This window comes from Mandrillus leucophaeus, unplaced genomic scaffold (assembly GCF_000951045.1).
Source record: "Mandrillus leucophaeus isolate KB7577 unplaced genomic scaffold, Mleu.le_1.0 Scaffold21, whole genome shotgun sequence".
NCBI lineage: Eukaryota > Metazoa > Chordata > Mammalia > Primates > Cercopithecidae > Mandrillus > Mandrillus leucophaeus.
The window spans coordinates 8,367,200-8,380,988 of NW_012102143.1; the positions used below are offsets into that span (position 1 = coordinate 8,367,200).

At 49.6% G+C, this 13,789-nt stretch overlaps 1 protein-coding gene across 1 annotated transcript in view; it reads right to left on the reverse strand.

Annotated features, from left to right (window-relative positions):
* HDAC4 (histone deacetylase 4) overlaps positions 1-13,502 on the reverse strand; it is a 271,636-nt gene extending 258,134 nt beyond the window's left edge. Inside the window, exon 1 of the mRNA XM_011980321.1 lies at positions 13,024-13,502. Coding sequence (XP_011835711.1) covers positions 13,024-13,030 — 7 coding nt within the window. The 5' untranslated portion in view covers positions 13,031-13,502. The remainder of the gene's footprint in view (positions 1-13,023) is intronic.
* Positions 13,503-13,789: the final 287 nt, after the last annotated feature.

Consider the following 13,789-nt stretch of genomic DNA (forward strand, 5'->3'; position numbering starts at 1 on the left):
AGGGGACGGACCCCACAGAGGGAGGCAGAGCTACGCTAGAGGGGGACGGAGCCACGCTGGAGGGGGACAGAGTCACACTGGGGATGTGAGGGGACGGACCCCACAGAGGAGGACAGAGCCACGCTGGGGGTGTCAGGGGACGGAGCCCTGCTGGCAGTGGAGAATACGCAGCTGGGCTCCATGTTCGCAGCTGTGCGGTGCAGCCAGAACCCTGAGCCGGTGCTCTTCCCTGCATCCTGCACTTCCTGGGTAAGGAAGGAGAAGCCTGACAGCAAGGGGTTCCACGGAGGCTGGGACTCCGCTAGGTGCGCGTGGAGGTAGAGAAGCAGCGGCAGCTGCCAGTAAGTGTCTCCACTGCGGAACCTGTCACCCAGCTGGTGGGGGAGGAAACCAAGCAGGGTAAAAGGGGCTGAGACAAAGTTGCCTAAAGGTTGGGCTTTTGAAGTACTAGAAACTTCCTCTTCTGGGGAGGTGGCAGACAAGTCATCTTACAGGCTCTTGTGCTGTGGAAACCCCAGGTTCTACATAAAATACACCTTCTGTCACACTGCTGGGCTCACCGGCAGTAAGGAAACCCTCCAACAAGCCAGAAATATATAATTAAGAGAAATGAAAGCAACTCAAGTTATGCTGACAGCAGAGTTGAGGGCAGCAGGTGGAGGACTGCACGAGGGTCAGGGCCAAGGCGAGCCCAGAGCCGCAGGGTTCAGGATGCTGGGGCTGGAGTCCAGGGCAGCTCCCAGGAAATGCATGCGGGATGCCCATCGGAGAACGGCCTCCTCACTCCAATCCCTCTGTTTCCAAACAGTAAGACCAGAGAGACATACGCTCCCAAGCAAACACAAGCCAACACAGAAAGAAGTGAAAAAAAGGCAGCAAACACATCAAAAGACAGTCAAGTTCTTCAGTTACTCATATCATTAGAAACTGTATGATTACTGTTTCTGAAACTTTTGAAGAAAAGAATCTATTAATGTTTTATCCACTATCATTTTCCCATGTGTGTTTTGATTAAATACAAAGTTTACGAAAATACTTGAAAAATTTTAAGTAATGAAAAAGAGGAAGCAACAGAATTGTCAAAATTAATCATTTTAGGAAAAGAACAAAGTAGATTTTCAAAAATAAAAAGTATAATTGATGCATTTAAAAAAAGAAAACCCTCAATGAATGACTTAAGCAATAAATGCCATGCAAAACTGAAAAGGAGATTAGGTGAATGACAAGATCCTGACGAAGAAATCAGCTGAGCAGAGGGAATCAAAATACAAAAATGCAGGAGAGCCCAAATCCTGTGTTTTGTATTCTCAAAGTAAAAGTCCAAGGATAGTTGAAAACCCAGAAGTGCCACCTAAGGAGGTGTGACAGCTGACTCTGCAGGACTGGGAAGCAAGGGAAGGTAGGAAGGAAGACAATGGAGACGTATTTAAAGGGGCACTGCTGCAGATTTCCAGAACTGATAAAAGACACAAACTCACAAAGAGGCAAACATATTCTCACAAGAGAACAGGGTGCTCCACACCCAAACACACCCTGACAAACCTGGAAGCACCAAGGACAAAAGAAAAATGTGACGAGCAGCCAGTGAGACACAGACAGACAAGGAAGGAGTGGCTGCTATGCTGAGGCAGGCCAGCCAAGGATGCGAAGAGGACACTAAACGTGATGAGAGGAGAAAAAGAAAACTCACCTGCAAGTGTTGCCTAACAGTCACTCAGGCATGTTGGTCAAAGAGAGACATTTTCAGATCAGACAAACACACACGCGCACCGACTGTATCACCAAGAGGTCTACTAAAGCTACTCCTCAGGGGTGTGTGTTCATCAGGAAAAGAGAACGTGACCCCGCAGGAGGGTGTCTGATGCAAGCAGGAAGCACAAGTGCACAGGGAGCTGGGCACTGACCAGGGCAGGGAATGTCCTGGGGACCTCTTGGACAATATGAGGCTTTTGGTCACATCTATGGCACGATGGGGCAAGTGGCACACTTCACGAGCCAACAGTGATCCATCAGCATAAACTGCAGCCGTGCTGGATTTCCTGTTTTCCCTGTGGTCCTCCTGTTCCGGGGCCCACCCAGGACCCCACAGTCCCTCTTTTATCTTCATGATTCCTGAGGTTCCTTTGGCTGCGACAGTTTCTCAGACTTGCCTTGTTTTTAATGACCTTGACAGTTTCAAGTACTTGATTGAGTGTTCCCTAGAATGTCCCTTAATTAGAATTTGTTTGATGTCGTCATGACCAGATGGGGTTGTATGTTTTTGGGAGAAAGGTCACAGAGACTAAGTGGTACCTCCTTACATCATCTCAAAGCTGTACTGTTGACATGACCTTTTAAAAACTTAGGATGGAAATGAAAATGCTAAGTGTCAAAACCTGTTGTATGCACCCAACGCCTATTTCAAGGGAAATGTGTCGCTTATAACAGAAGGAAGGTTAAGAACTAATGTGAGCTGCACATCCAGCCTTGGGAGAAAGAGAACAGTGGGTGCAGCCAGCCACAGCAAGTACCAGGAAGATAAGAGAAGGCATTTAAAACACTGAAAGCTGACTTAAACTAAGGGAATCCACAAAGCCAGAGTGACTCAAAACAGTGAATACAGATTAATCAAGAAGAAGGGGCTGAGTCATGTTGGAAATGAAAAAGGGTACACAGAGACAAATCCAGCAAAGATTTAAACACCAGAAGCAAATCCATGACAATAAAATGGAAAACTTAGATTAAGTAGAACTCCTAAAAACTTTCTTTTCAATCCGTACGACAGGAATTAAAAGGTCAGGTTATTAGTAACCATTAAAGATGTTAAATCAGTAGTTAAAACATCAAATCACCAAGGAAATATGAACCCCAAATAGTTTGAGGTTAATTTTTACAAACTTTCAAGGAATGATTAATTCTAATCTTAAATAAACTATCCCTGAAAGTAAAAAAAAAAAAAAAAAAAAAGACATTAAACAAGGAAAATTACCGTCCCCTCCAATTAAAGAACAGAGATGAAGAATCCTGAAGCACTAGCAAAGTATGAAAATGACAAGATTTATCACAAACAAGCTGAATCCACGGCAAGAGATCAGGGAAGTTTAAAGAAAATTTGCACCACACAATCATCACAACAGGCGGAGTAAAAGCATTTGGCTAATGGAACACAGCTATCCACGAACTTCCCTCGAAAAACGGAATCTAAAATAACCTATGTCAAACATCACGCTTAAACTGGGAAAATGTTAAAAACCTTCTCTTTAATGTCAAGGACGACGGAAGCCCAGTATTTCTGCTCTTATTCAAAACTGAATTGGAATTCCCAGCTAGCACAGTAAGACAAGGAAAACAAACACAGGAATTAGAGAGAAAGACACTAAACTAGCATCATTACACTGACAGTCTTTGTCTTAGAAACCCTGAAGAATCTACAGAAAAAAATTTTAGAATGTATAAGATTTTAATAAGATGACTGGATATAAAAATAAAATACAAAAATCAACTGCATTTCCAAAAACTAGCAAGGAAAAATTTAATTAAGAAAAAAAAATACATTGTCTGCAGCAGAAAAACAAAACAACTACAATCTACCAAAGAATAAAGAATAAATCTAACTGGACACGTGCAAGACCTTTATGGAGAAAACTATAAAAATCTATTGGAAAAAACACAGTAAAGAGGACCTAATCGAGGGAAAGAGAAGCCACACACACAAATACACTATCAAGATGCCAACCCTCCCTTCAAATTCATCCACAGAGTCAATGCAACTCTAGTCAAGTTTCAGGCTTGGCTTTTTACAGGAACTTGTCTCCAGATAAGTCACAGCCTAGGAGGAGCTAGGAAAGTCTCAAGGAGGGGCTGAGACTCGGGAGTGAGGCTGCAGAGCCTCTCGAGGAGACAGTGCCCTGCTGGTCCCAGGACAGGCTCTGGAGCAGCTGAGCACAGGGAGGGTCCAAAACAGACCGAACTTGGAGGATGAGCTGGCCACACAGCTATCCCAGAGAAAGGGTGTAAAGTGCCAAACATTATGGTTCTCAAAATGAGCAAAGAAAATGAAACCGACCCCGACCCTGCACCCCACACAAAAACCGAAGGCTTCAGTACGAAAGACAAAACGTCAAAGGCCTTAAGAGAAAATATACAAGGTTATCTTGTTGGCCTTGAGGTAGGGAAGGTTTTCTCGGGGTTGTTTTGTTTTTAAACAAAATACAAAAAAACAGTAACCACAAAAGAAAAGGTCTGCTTTTTGGCTTAGTCGAGGTGTCATTTAAGAACTGTTTTTGCATATAACTTTTCTTGTGTTATACTATGTACGTGTTTCCAGATCAAGGAAGTCGAGTGAAACACTTCTAAATAACATTTTTTCCTTCTTCACTCACCAAGCCTTTACTGAATTCCAACTAAGTGCCCAGCACCACGCCAATAAAGAATGAAAACACAGGAGGAGCAGAGGTCTTCTCTTCCGGAGCCTGGAAAGCCAGGCTGGGGAGAGAGCACACGTCACGGGGCAGGAGCAGCAGCCCCTCGGCCACTGTGCTGGGCACGCAGGCCTCCTCCCAGCCACCTGGCTCAACTGAGGTGGGAGCCCACGGGGAGCGGAGAGCACCCCCCAAAGTCCCCGCCTGATGGGGCACCAGGGGTCTGCCCGCTGCCTGATCCTGCCCAAACTCTGAGAATGCCCTGGTTATAACCCTCAGTTTCCCTACTGTAAACACTAGTGCACAAACCTGCATAAACCCTCACTGCATAATCATCCTTCAACCTCATCCTCTGGATGGCTCACCACTTCCTAAACTTTAAAAAAGCATCGTGATCTTCACTCACCATTTTTGAGTTAGGGAAAACAAACGAGAGAATAAAATAAACAAGGTTCTATCAACTATAGAAAATGTATCTTATTTTCTAATTCAATTATTGCAAATAAAAAAGTCATCAAGAGTTAATATGAATGTACACTCCATTGAAATGGCTTAATCAAAAGACACAACATTAACCAGCAAAAATTCACTCAAGTCTTGTCATTCAAACTTAAAATATATCAACATTTTTACTACATTTAATTTTTTTTTCAAATGTGCACTAACATTTTCCATGTTATCAGACTTTACCCTTACCTAGTTCCCTGTCAGCTGAGCTAATTCCTTAACTATAAAGAAATAGAGCACTCTAAGGCCAGGCTGTGGGGACACCCAGAACCAATGACACGTGACCTGAAGCACCAGTGACATGGGGACACCAGCACCAATGGCGTGGGGACGTCCAGCACCGATGAGTGGCCCATTTTATGTGGCTGAAGGACACCTTCTTTGTGGATTAGGGAGAATGTGGTAAAACTGGAGACCCTAGGAGCCTTCCATATCAGCCAGAGTGAGTTTTGGAGGAAAAGAGGATTTGGAGTGTCAATCTTTAGAAAAATCAAACAGGCAGGGCAAGCTCCTGAAATGAGAGCAGGCACACACACACACACACACACGGGCACACACACGCACTCATGTATGCACACACGTGCATGCATGCACTCAGTACACATGCACATGCACACACACGCACTCACGTACGCACACACGCACATGCACTCACACACACACCCCCATGTTTAGTGTGTTTTGAGGGCACTGTGGGGAGGGCCGGGGTTCTATAAAAGGCCTGGCCCACCTGAAAATCCACGTGAAAGGCAGCCTCCAGGGCTCCTATGAAGTGGGTGGCTCCACTCATTCACTCAGGATTTGTTCACGGCACAGTAAGGCAAGGGGTGGGGATTTTTCTTTAAAAGCTTTGTCTAATCATGACTAATAGAATAAGTGAGCCAGGCCTCGAGAAAACCGAGGACAAAAGGAAAGAGCCGTTCAGAAGGCAGCGCCTGCCTCCACCTGCTGGTGCGCGCCTGGGACAGGGAAGACGGCAGGTTTTACCAAGCACTTTCAAACAGAAATCCAAGTTCCCAACAAAGAAAACGCCAAATACAATAGTCTCTGGGGTACTTGTTCAGCCCCCTTTTAACTGTGACGCTTCTGTCGAGTGCCAGGGGGCGTTATGAGAAAACTGAAAAGCATGGCGGGTAAGAACGTTCCAAGGCATCGCTTGCCTGCCAGGGCTGGCCCAGGCTGGCCAGGGCCAAGTGCACACTGGGGATGGGCCTTGCCAGCCACTGTGCACAAGCCAGGCCAGCTGCGACACCAAGGGCTTGCTGAAAATAGCCGGTGTTTGTTTACGTGGCCTGGGCTGAGAGCCTGATCGCCCTCAAAGAGGGGTCCCCTGGGTGGCAGGGGGACTCAAGGCTCACAGAAAGAGCTGCAGTGGGATTTTCAAAGAAACGTCATCATCTAGAGACCCTGGAGCTCTGGAAAGCAGGCAAGCCGCTAGATCGCCCTCTGGAACTTTGGTTTTCATGGGTGTCAATGCAGCAACCCATGGTAGGGCCCGAAGCCAGCCTGCTGCTCAGGCCTGGAAAATGAAAACAGCTTTAAAAGACAACCTACAATTAACACAGGAACAATTATCTTCCTAATTTAGGTTAATTTCTACTTACAGCCCTAGCTGGCAGGTCGGGGGAAGGGCGATATCTATGTGAGAGCTTTTTATTTGGTTCTTCTAAGTCCACACATATTAGATATTCTTAAAGAAGATTTCAAATGTCCACCATCGCCAAGAGGCACTTGGTGATAGCTGGGCCTTCTCCCTGGGAGCTGCCGATTACATTTGCATGAAAATAGAACCTTTGTTCACAAGAGTTCCCGCTCCAGTGGATCCCTCCTTTGTCTGTAGCACAGCAACTGATGGGGCAGGATGCTGGTGTGTGCACACAGCCCAGCTCAGGACGGCCACGCCAGGGGCTGCACGCACAGCCCAGCTCAGCCCAGCTCAGCCCAGCTCAGGACGGCCACACCAGGCCACACCAGGGACTGTGCACACAGCCCAGCTCAGGACAGCCATGTCAGGGGTGCACACAGCCCAGCTCAGGACGGCCACGCCAGGGGCTGCACGCACAGCCCAGCTCAGCCCAGCTCAGCCCAGCTCAGGACGGCCACACCAGGGACTGTGCACACAGCCCAGCTCAGGACAGCCATGTCAGGGGCTGTACACACAGCCCAGCTCAGGACAGCCATGTCAGGGGCTGCACACACAGCCCAGCTCAGCCCAGCTCAGGACGGCCACACCAGGGGCTGCACGCACAGCCCAGCTCAGGACAGCCACGCCAGGGGTTGCACACACAGCCCAACTCAGGATGGACACACCAAAGGCTGTGCATACAGCCCAGCTCAGGATGGCCACACCAGGGGCTGTGATAGCCCACCGTGGCAGGGCAGGCAGAGGACGCCCAGGATGGTGGGTGGGGCCCCGGGTGTTCCGGTGTTTTGTCAGAGTGTGGCAGGCACGGGCCATGGGGACTCCCAGCCGGACGGGTGCTGCAACGCCCTGGCTCCCAGAGCACCTGCAGAAGCAGTCCCAGGGGACCCTGAGGTCACCTCCACCTGGTATGGCAGAAGACAAGATGCCCTCACTCACTGTTCTCTGCGTTAGAGCATAAACCCCTTTCCAGCACTGGCTGTTTGTTAGATGTGTAACAAAAAGACCTTGGAGAGCTTCTGCGCTGAGATGGGCAGTGGAGGCTGAGCCCCACTGTCCATCTGGAGTCCACAGCCAAGCAAATCTGACAGGCTGGCAGTGACCCCACCACTCTAGCAAGAAACCAGTACCCCTGTGGGCATACTTGGCAGGGCCCAGAAAATACAGACCCACCAACCCGCATCTAAAATGCATCCCTTTAATTCCAGAAAATCAAGTCAAAGTATCCTGTCCGGGAGCTCGAGCCCAGTAGCGGGTTAGGTCAAACAAGGCATGATCCACGGTCAAGAACCAGCGGACTAAGGCGGGAGGCTGGGTGGAGAGGAGCCTATTTCTTTTTTGTTTCTTTATTTGGAAGGGGGGTGATGGAAGTTCATTACCAGAAGCCAAGGAGGCTGTCTTTCACTGGGTCTCTCACGTGGACCTAGACTGTGCTTTTAACAGCCAAATAGAAACGACGAGGGACTAAAGCTGGGGGGAAGCAGGCACCCAACAACACTAAGCGCAAACCTTGCTCAGGCCCTTCAGCGGGAAAAAGAACATTTCCGATCGGAAGTTATCACTCAAAAAACAGCAAGCTTCATTAGATACAGTTTTACTTAAAAAAATAATACAGCTGAATGTCCCTATGGACATGAAATGAGACCACCCACCTGGCCTTCAGGTTCAGGTGTGAGGCCAGCAGCCAGCTCCCCGTAGCCCAGAATCCCTTGGAAATGACTTTCCTTCCCAGGTACCTGCTCCAGTTGGGTCAGTCCTCAGAAGGCTTTTCCCAAAGGGCATCCCGTGAGGGGCCAGGAGGTCCATGACATATAAACTGGAAAAGGCTCTTCTCGGCAGGGCCCCGCTGGCTTCTCTACTTGGGAGCTTCCCAGAGCTTGAACGTAGCAATTGCCTTAATTTCTCTGAGCTTCCCCCAAAGAGGTTTGAACAGGGCCTGCCCCCCTGCCCTCAGTTTTATGGTGAAAAACTTTAAACACCTTGCAAAACCACAGGGTCCCAGAAAACCCTATTTGAGAAGGGCCCTGCCCTCTACAATCAAAGGGGGATAAAATCTACCCCAGCAGGGGCGGAACATTAACAAGGGCGGAGAGCAGGGAAGGAGCATGGGAGAAAGGTCAAATTCTTGCTACCAAGAGGTGGTAGGTAAGGGGTCAAGAGCCCGGCAGAAGCTGAGAGCTGGAGCCTGAGGCCCACCTGCTTGTGGACACAGGGATCCCCAGACCAACACAGAGGGCACCTCCAGGCTTCCTGGAGTGTAGCAGCGGCTACGCACAAGACATCTCTGGGCTCCCTCCAGCCACTGGGCCTCCAGCTGCTGTGCCTGGCCACGTGGTTTTCCTGTGTTTTGGGTCCATCACACCCTATACTGGGAAGCTAACCTGTATCACCTGGACATACAGTTTAGGTGCTCCCAAAACACCTGCACTCAGCGGATGGCGTAAAAACCCTGACAGCGAGAACACCAGCCTCCTTCCTCCTTAGAAAACCTTTCCAGTGGGAAAACATTTAACAAGTATTTGCTAAGCACCTGCTAGGCCCCTAGAACTCTAAAAGTAACAGAAGGACTTTAAATCATCCACTTGCGATTTACTAACTGCCACTTGTTAATTTGACAGAGACATTTCTAGAGAGAACTGGGCCACGCAAATACCTGCCCATCGTCTCCCAGCCCACCCTCTGCTGCCTATGGGAGGAAGAGCAGCTCATTCTCACAAGTCAGGCAGAAAGCTCGTGGATGCTCTGTGCAGTGTAGGGTCACTGAAGTGTCACATTTATGCTAAAATAGAAGTGCCCCATGATCTACCTCTATCACCTCACAGTGACTCAGACAAGGACCGCAATCACCAGGCAGGGGCAGCCCCTTCTGAACCTGGGCACAGAGCACTCAGTGAGGCTGTCCTTTCGCTATGGGGACGTGGACACTGGCAGCCCCTGACGGGCCTTGGCAGAGGCCCGACTGATCAGATCTGCACTTTGGAAAGGTTCTGAAAGCTGTGGATAGGCTGACAGGGACTCTGGAGGCTACTCGGCTCCCAGGGCACAGATGAAAAAAAAGAGAGAGTAAAGGGACTGCAAGGAGGTTGCGCCACTGTGTTTCGGAAATTGAGTCCACCTTGAAGGTGGAAAGGAGGGAAGAGCTCTGTCCGACCCAGGCTTCGGAGTGGGTGGGGCTGTCTCTTTCTGGGAAGGGACAACAGCAGTGGGAACAGCTGGGGCACACAGAGAGGTATTTGTGGGCACCCCAGGCTTCCTCATGGCTGAGGCTCAGGATAGCAAGCAGAGCTGGTGCCAGAACAGGGAGCTGGAAGCAAGGGGAGCAGGTGAGCCTGCCTCAGAGGCCTCGGAGGCAGCACAGCCCACCTAGGCCAGGAGCTCAGTGTCTCAGCTTCTTCATCTGTAAAATGGGACCATGCCAGTCCTCCCTCAGGTCACGCGAGCGTCATCCAGGTTGGGACTGTGTGCTCTCAGGACAGGACAGAGGGCCGCAGAAGCTAGGCCTCTGCTCTGAGTCAGGGGGCAGGTGTGTGGAGGCCAGGGAGGCCCAGGAAAGACTCTGTCCAACGGCTTCGGGACAACGCCCGTCTGATAAGACTTTTACTGCCAGGGAACAGCTGCTAAGGGTTTTTTAATAATGTGAAAAGATGACTACGGTAAACTGTCAAGGGTGAGAAGCAAAAGAGCAGATTTTTATTCACCCAAAAGCTAGCAACATACAAATCAACGAGAACGAGACAAGGCAGGAGCCTGAAGGAAACACATGAAAATGTTCACAGTCAAACCCAGAGTGACAGGACTAGGAGGAGTCAGAGATTCTCCCCTTCATATGCCTCTGTCCTTTCTAAAACTTCCCAGAGCAAACAGGACCTCCCTTATCATTAGAAAGGAGAACAATGCACCCTGGTTTGTTAAAGGAGAAAGCTCTTGGCATTCTCACTTTGTAATTTGCTGTTTCCTTTCATGCTCAGCCTCTGGAAGGCTTTTCATTCTGTTTTGTGTCTCGTTTACCATTCCTGTTCAGCGTCATTTTATTTCTTAAATGGACATCCTCACCAAAACCACCACCACCAACAAAATCACTACCAATGACTTCTGCACAAACAGACCAGAGAAGCGGGCCACCTGTGTGAGTTCCAGGGCAGCTGTCTCTCCAAACCACATCACAAGTGCCCCAGAGCCCTTCACTATCTTCCTCAGCCTCTTCACTGCTCTGTCACCAACTCACACTTCATTTGCAACAGCTTCTTACAGAGCGCTGAAGGAAGAGCCAGTAATCAGAGCTACCAGGCAATGCGCATATCTACAGAGGGACTCTTCGTCTTCACAGAAGCAGGACAGAGCTGAGGATGCTGTCACCCCCATTTTACACATGAGGACACTGAGGCACAGAGAGGCTCAGGGACGGTCCAAAGTTAATCCAGCAAGAAAAGGGCAGCACCAAACTGGAGCCTGCGAGGGCTGACCTGGAGCCATGTCCTTGACCACTCTGCTTGTTCAATCAGAAAGCCACCACTCTCAAAAGCACACGCACATGCACATATGCAGGTATGCACACGTGCACGCACACAGAGGATGTGCTCGGCCGGCCGTATGTGTGCCCTGGGCTTGGACACCAGCACTCTGCCCAGAAGGCGGCCAATACCCGCCTGGACCAGGGACTGTGCAGACAGTGGCACAGGGTGGTCATAGCCAGTCCTGCAGCGCCCTGGCCCAGCTGGTTTTCTGGTTCTCCCCCATTTCACTGGCTACAATGCCTCCTTTCTCAGACGCAGGCAGCCAGCTGGGTGCTGACACTCTAATTCTAAAGGCCACCCCATGACATTTCCTGCGGCCTCAACTACCTTGCAAGGCCTCGGCAGATCAGGGTCACAATGCTGGCTGGCATTTAAGAGAAACAGCGCTGTTTTCTTTTTTAGGACTTTGCATTTATCTAATCATTTCTGGCTCTTTTTCCTTGAAAATAAGTCACTCAATAACAAACCGAGGCAGCACTGCTTACATGTGTCTCCGGACAGGGATGAAACGGGGTGCGTGTCCGCTGCCAGGCCCCGGAGCTGTGCTTCAGTCGGGTCAAGGGGGCATGGGAACCAGGACTTTCACCTCTGCCCGGGAGATTCTTCGGGGCAGATAAATTTAGAAAGTGCGGATTAATGATTAATGATTAAACTCACTCACCAGGTCTGTGAAAAATGGACAATCCTGGAGCCATTTGCCCTACTTTCCCTCAACATTCAATATTTGATTGTCCCCACCAAAGAGATGATCAGTTCTCTAGCTGGCTCCCAAAGATGTTCGCGGGGCTGCAGGGAACAAATAAAACTCCCATTGCTGTTTGTTTTCGTGTTTCAAAAAAAAAGGAATTACGTCTTACGCTGCTTCCTACAAGGGCTGGCCTGCGTATCCTCGGGTCAGGGGCATGGGTGGCTCCCCAGAAGCCTCTGGACCCCACGTGCTGCTCTGCGTAAGTTCTGACAGAAGTGGGGACTGAGGGCAAGGCAATCATGAAGGCGCTTGAGCCCCCAACCTTCCCACAAGCAGCCAGCACTCGCTCAAACCTCGGCCGGAGGACAAGGCAGGCCCACAGCTCCGTCAGACACCGACCAGGGCCTCCAAAGCAGACGCCACTCCAGAAAGGGTCCGACGCTGCCCCAGAGAGCAGCGCTCCGTGCCGCCAACCTGTGGGCAAGCCACAAAGGTCCCACTAGAAGATGGGACCCAGAGCTTTGCACTGCTGTTTAACTCAGACACTGGTGTGACAGCACAGGGTTGAGACGGGGGTGCACAGGTCAAGCCCAGACTCTGCAGCTCCCTGGCTGCCCGGCCGTGAGCTGCTGTGGAGCCATGCTGTGCTGCGGTTTCCTGAACTGAGGGAAGCTGAAGCAGGGCATGAGAATGCCTATGAATCGATTACCTGTGGTCACTGCCGGCTAACAAGGCCTGGGGATGCCAGGCCCCACTGGCAGCGCCCATCACAGCGCCAATGTCCTGTCTCGGGATCATGCCATGCTGTCACCGTGAGCCCCATCCCCTCAGCACCCTCTGGGCTCAGCCCCACCTGACACAGGGCTGCGCCACATCAAAGGCCCCAATTCAAAAAGAAAATCTTAGAAAAACTCTGTTTATCACTTTAGAACTTTTGAGAAAACTGAGGCCTTGAAAGTGAACTTTCAAAACAAAAAGGTAAATAGCGTTCTTGGAATTCAAGCAGCAACGTGTGCCTCTTCCACAGATCCCTCACGTCAAATCATTATTCCCGGCACCGCTGCTGCTAAGTGCCTCTGTCCCCACACGGCCACCACTACTGATGCTGAGATGAGAAGACACCAAAAAAAGGCAGGAATTAGCACAATATGGAAGAGACACCTGTGTGTCATGGGTCTTTTAGGTTTGCTAAAATAAAACATATTTCACATGATAAAAAATTAATGGACAAAAACATAAACAAGAAATTCCAAACCAAATAATTATTGTCACCAAACATTTGCTGACAGCAAGCTCAGGGAACAGCAGAGGCCCATCTGGGCATTCCGGAAGCAACCAGACCTAGGATCAAATCCAGGCTTGACAACAGCTTGTCCTGCTGGCGCCCTGGACAAGCAGTGGCTTCTAGAGGCTGGGGGAGCCCCTGGGCATCACGGGGAGATGAGAGAAGATGTTTCCAGAACCTGACACACATGTGTAGGGATCCAGACTCGCCAGAGCTCTTGCACCTGAGAGGGAAATAGGGAATCCTGAAGTTCAAGTGCATGCACACCGTGGATACTCTGGGTCCCAGCAACCCCAGCTGTTACAATCACACCATCACCGGGTGAACGCTGTACACTCTACAGGGGCCTCCTCATTTAGTCATCATAGCCACTGGGGAGGCAGGTGCTCCTGCAGCCTCATTCCACCCACATCTGGTGCACAGCGCACACAGGATCAGCAGCGATAGGAACAGCCGGCCACTCTTTACAGAGCCGTGAGACTGTGGCTAAATCATTTATCCAGGACCCAACAACGTGGAAATCATGACACTCCACCTACAGGGGCTAGGCTAGAAAGGCATTAATCAAACATTTAGAATGATTTTCATTTAATTATCTCTCAGAGACTTAACTGTGTCATATGATGAACAACACTATTTCCTCCAAAATGTACTGAGTCTGGAAGCATCCCTTCATCGCCATAGAGTACCTTTTTTTTTTTTTTTTGAGATGGAGTCTCACTCTGTCACCCAGACTGGAGTGCAGTGGTGCGA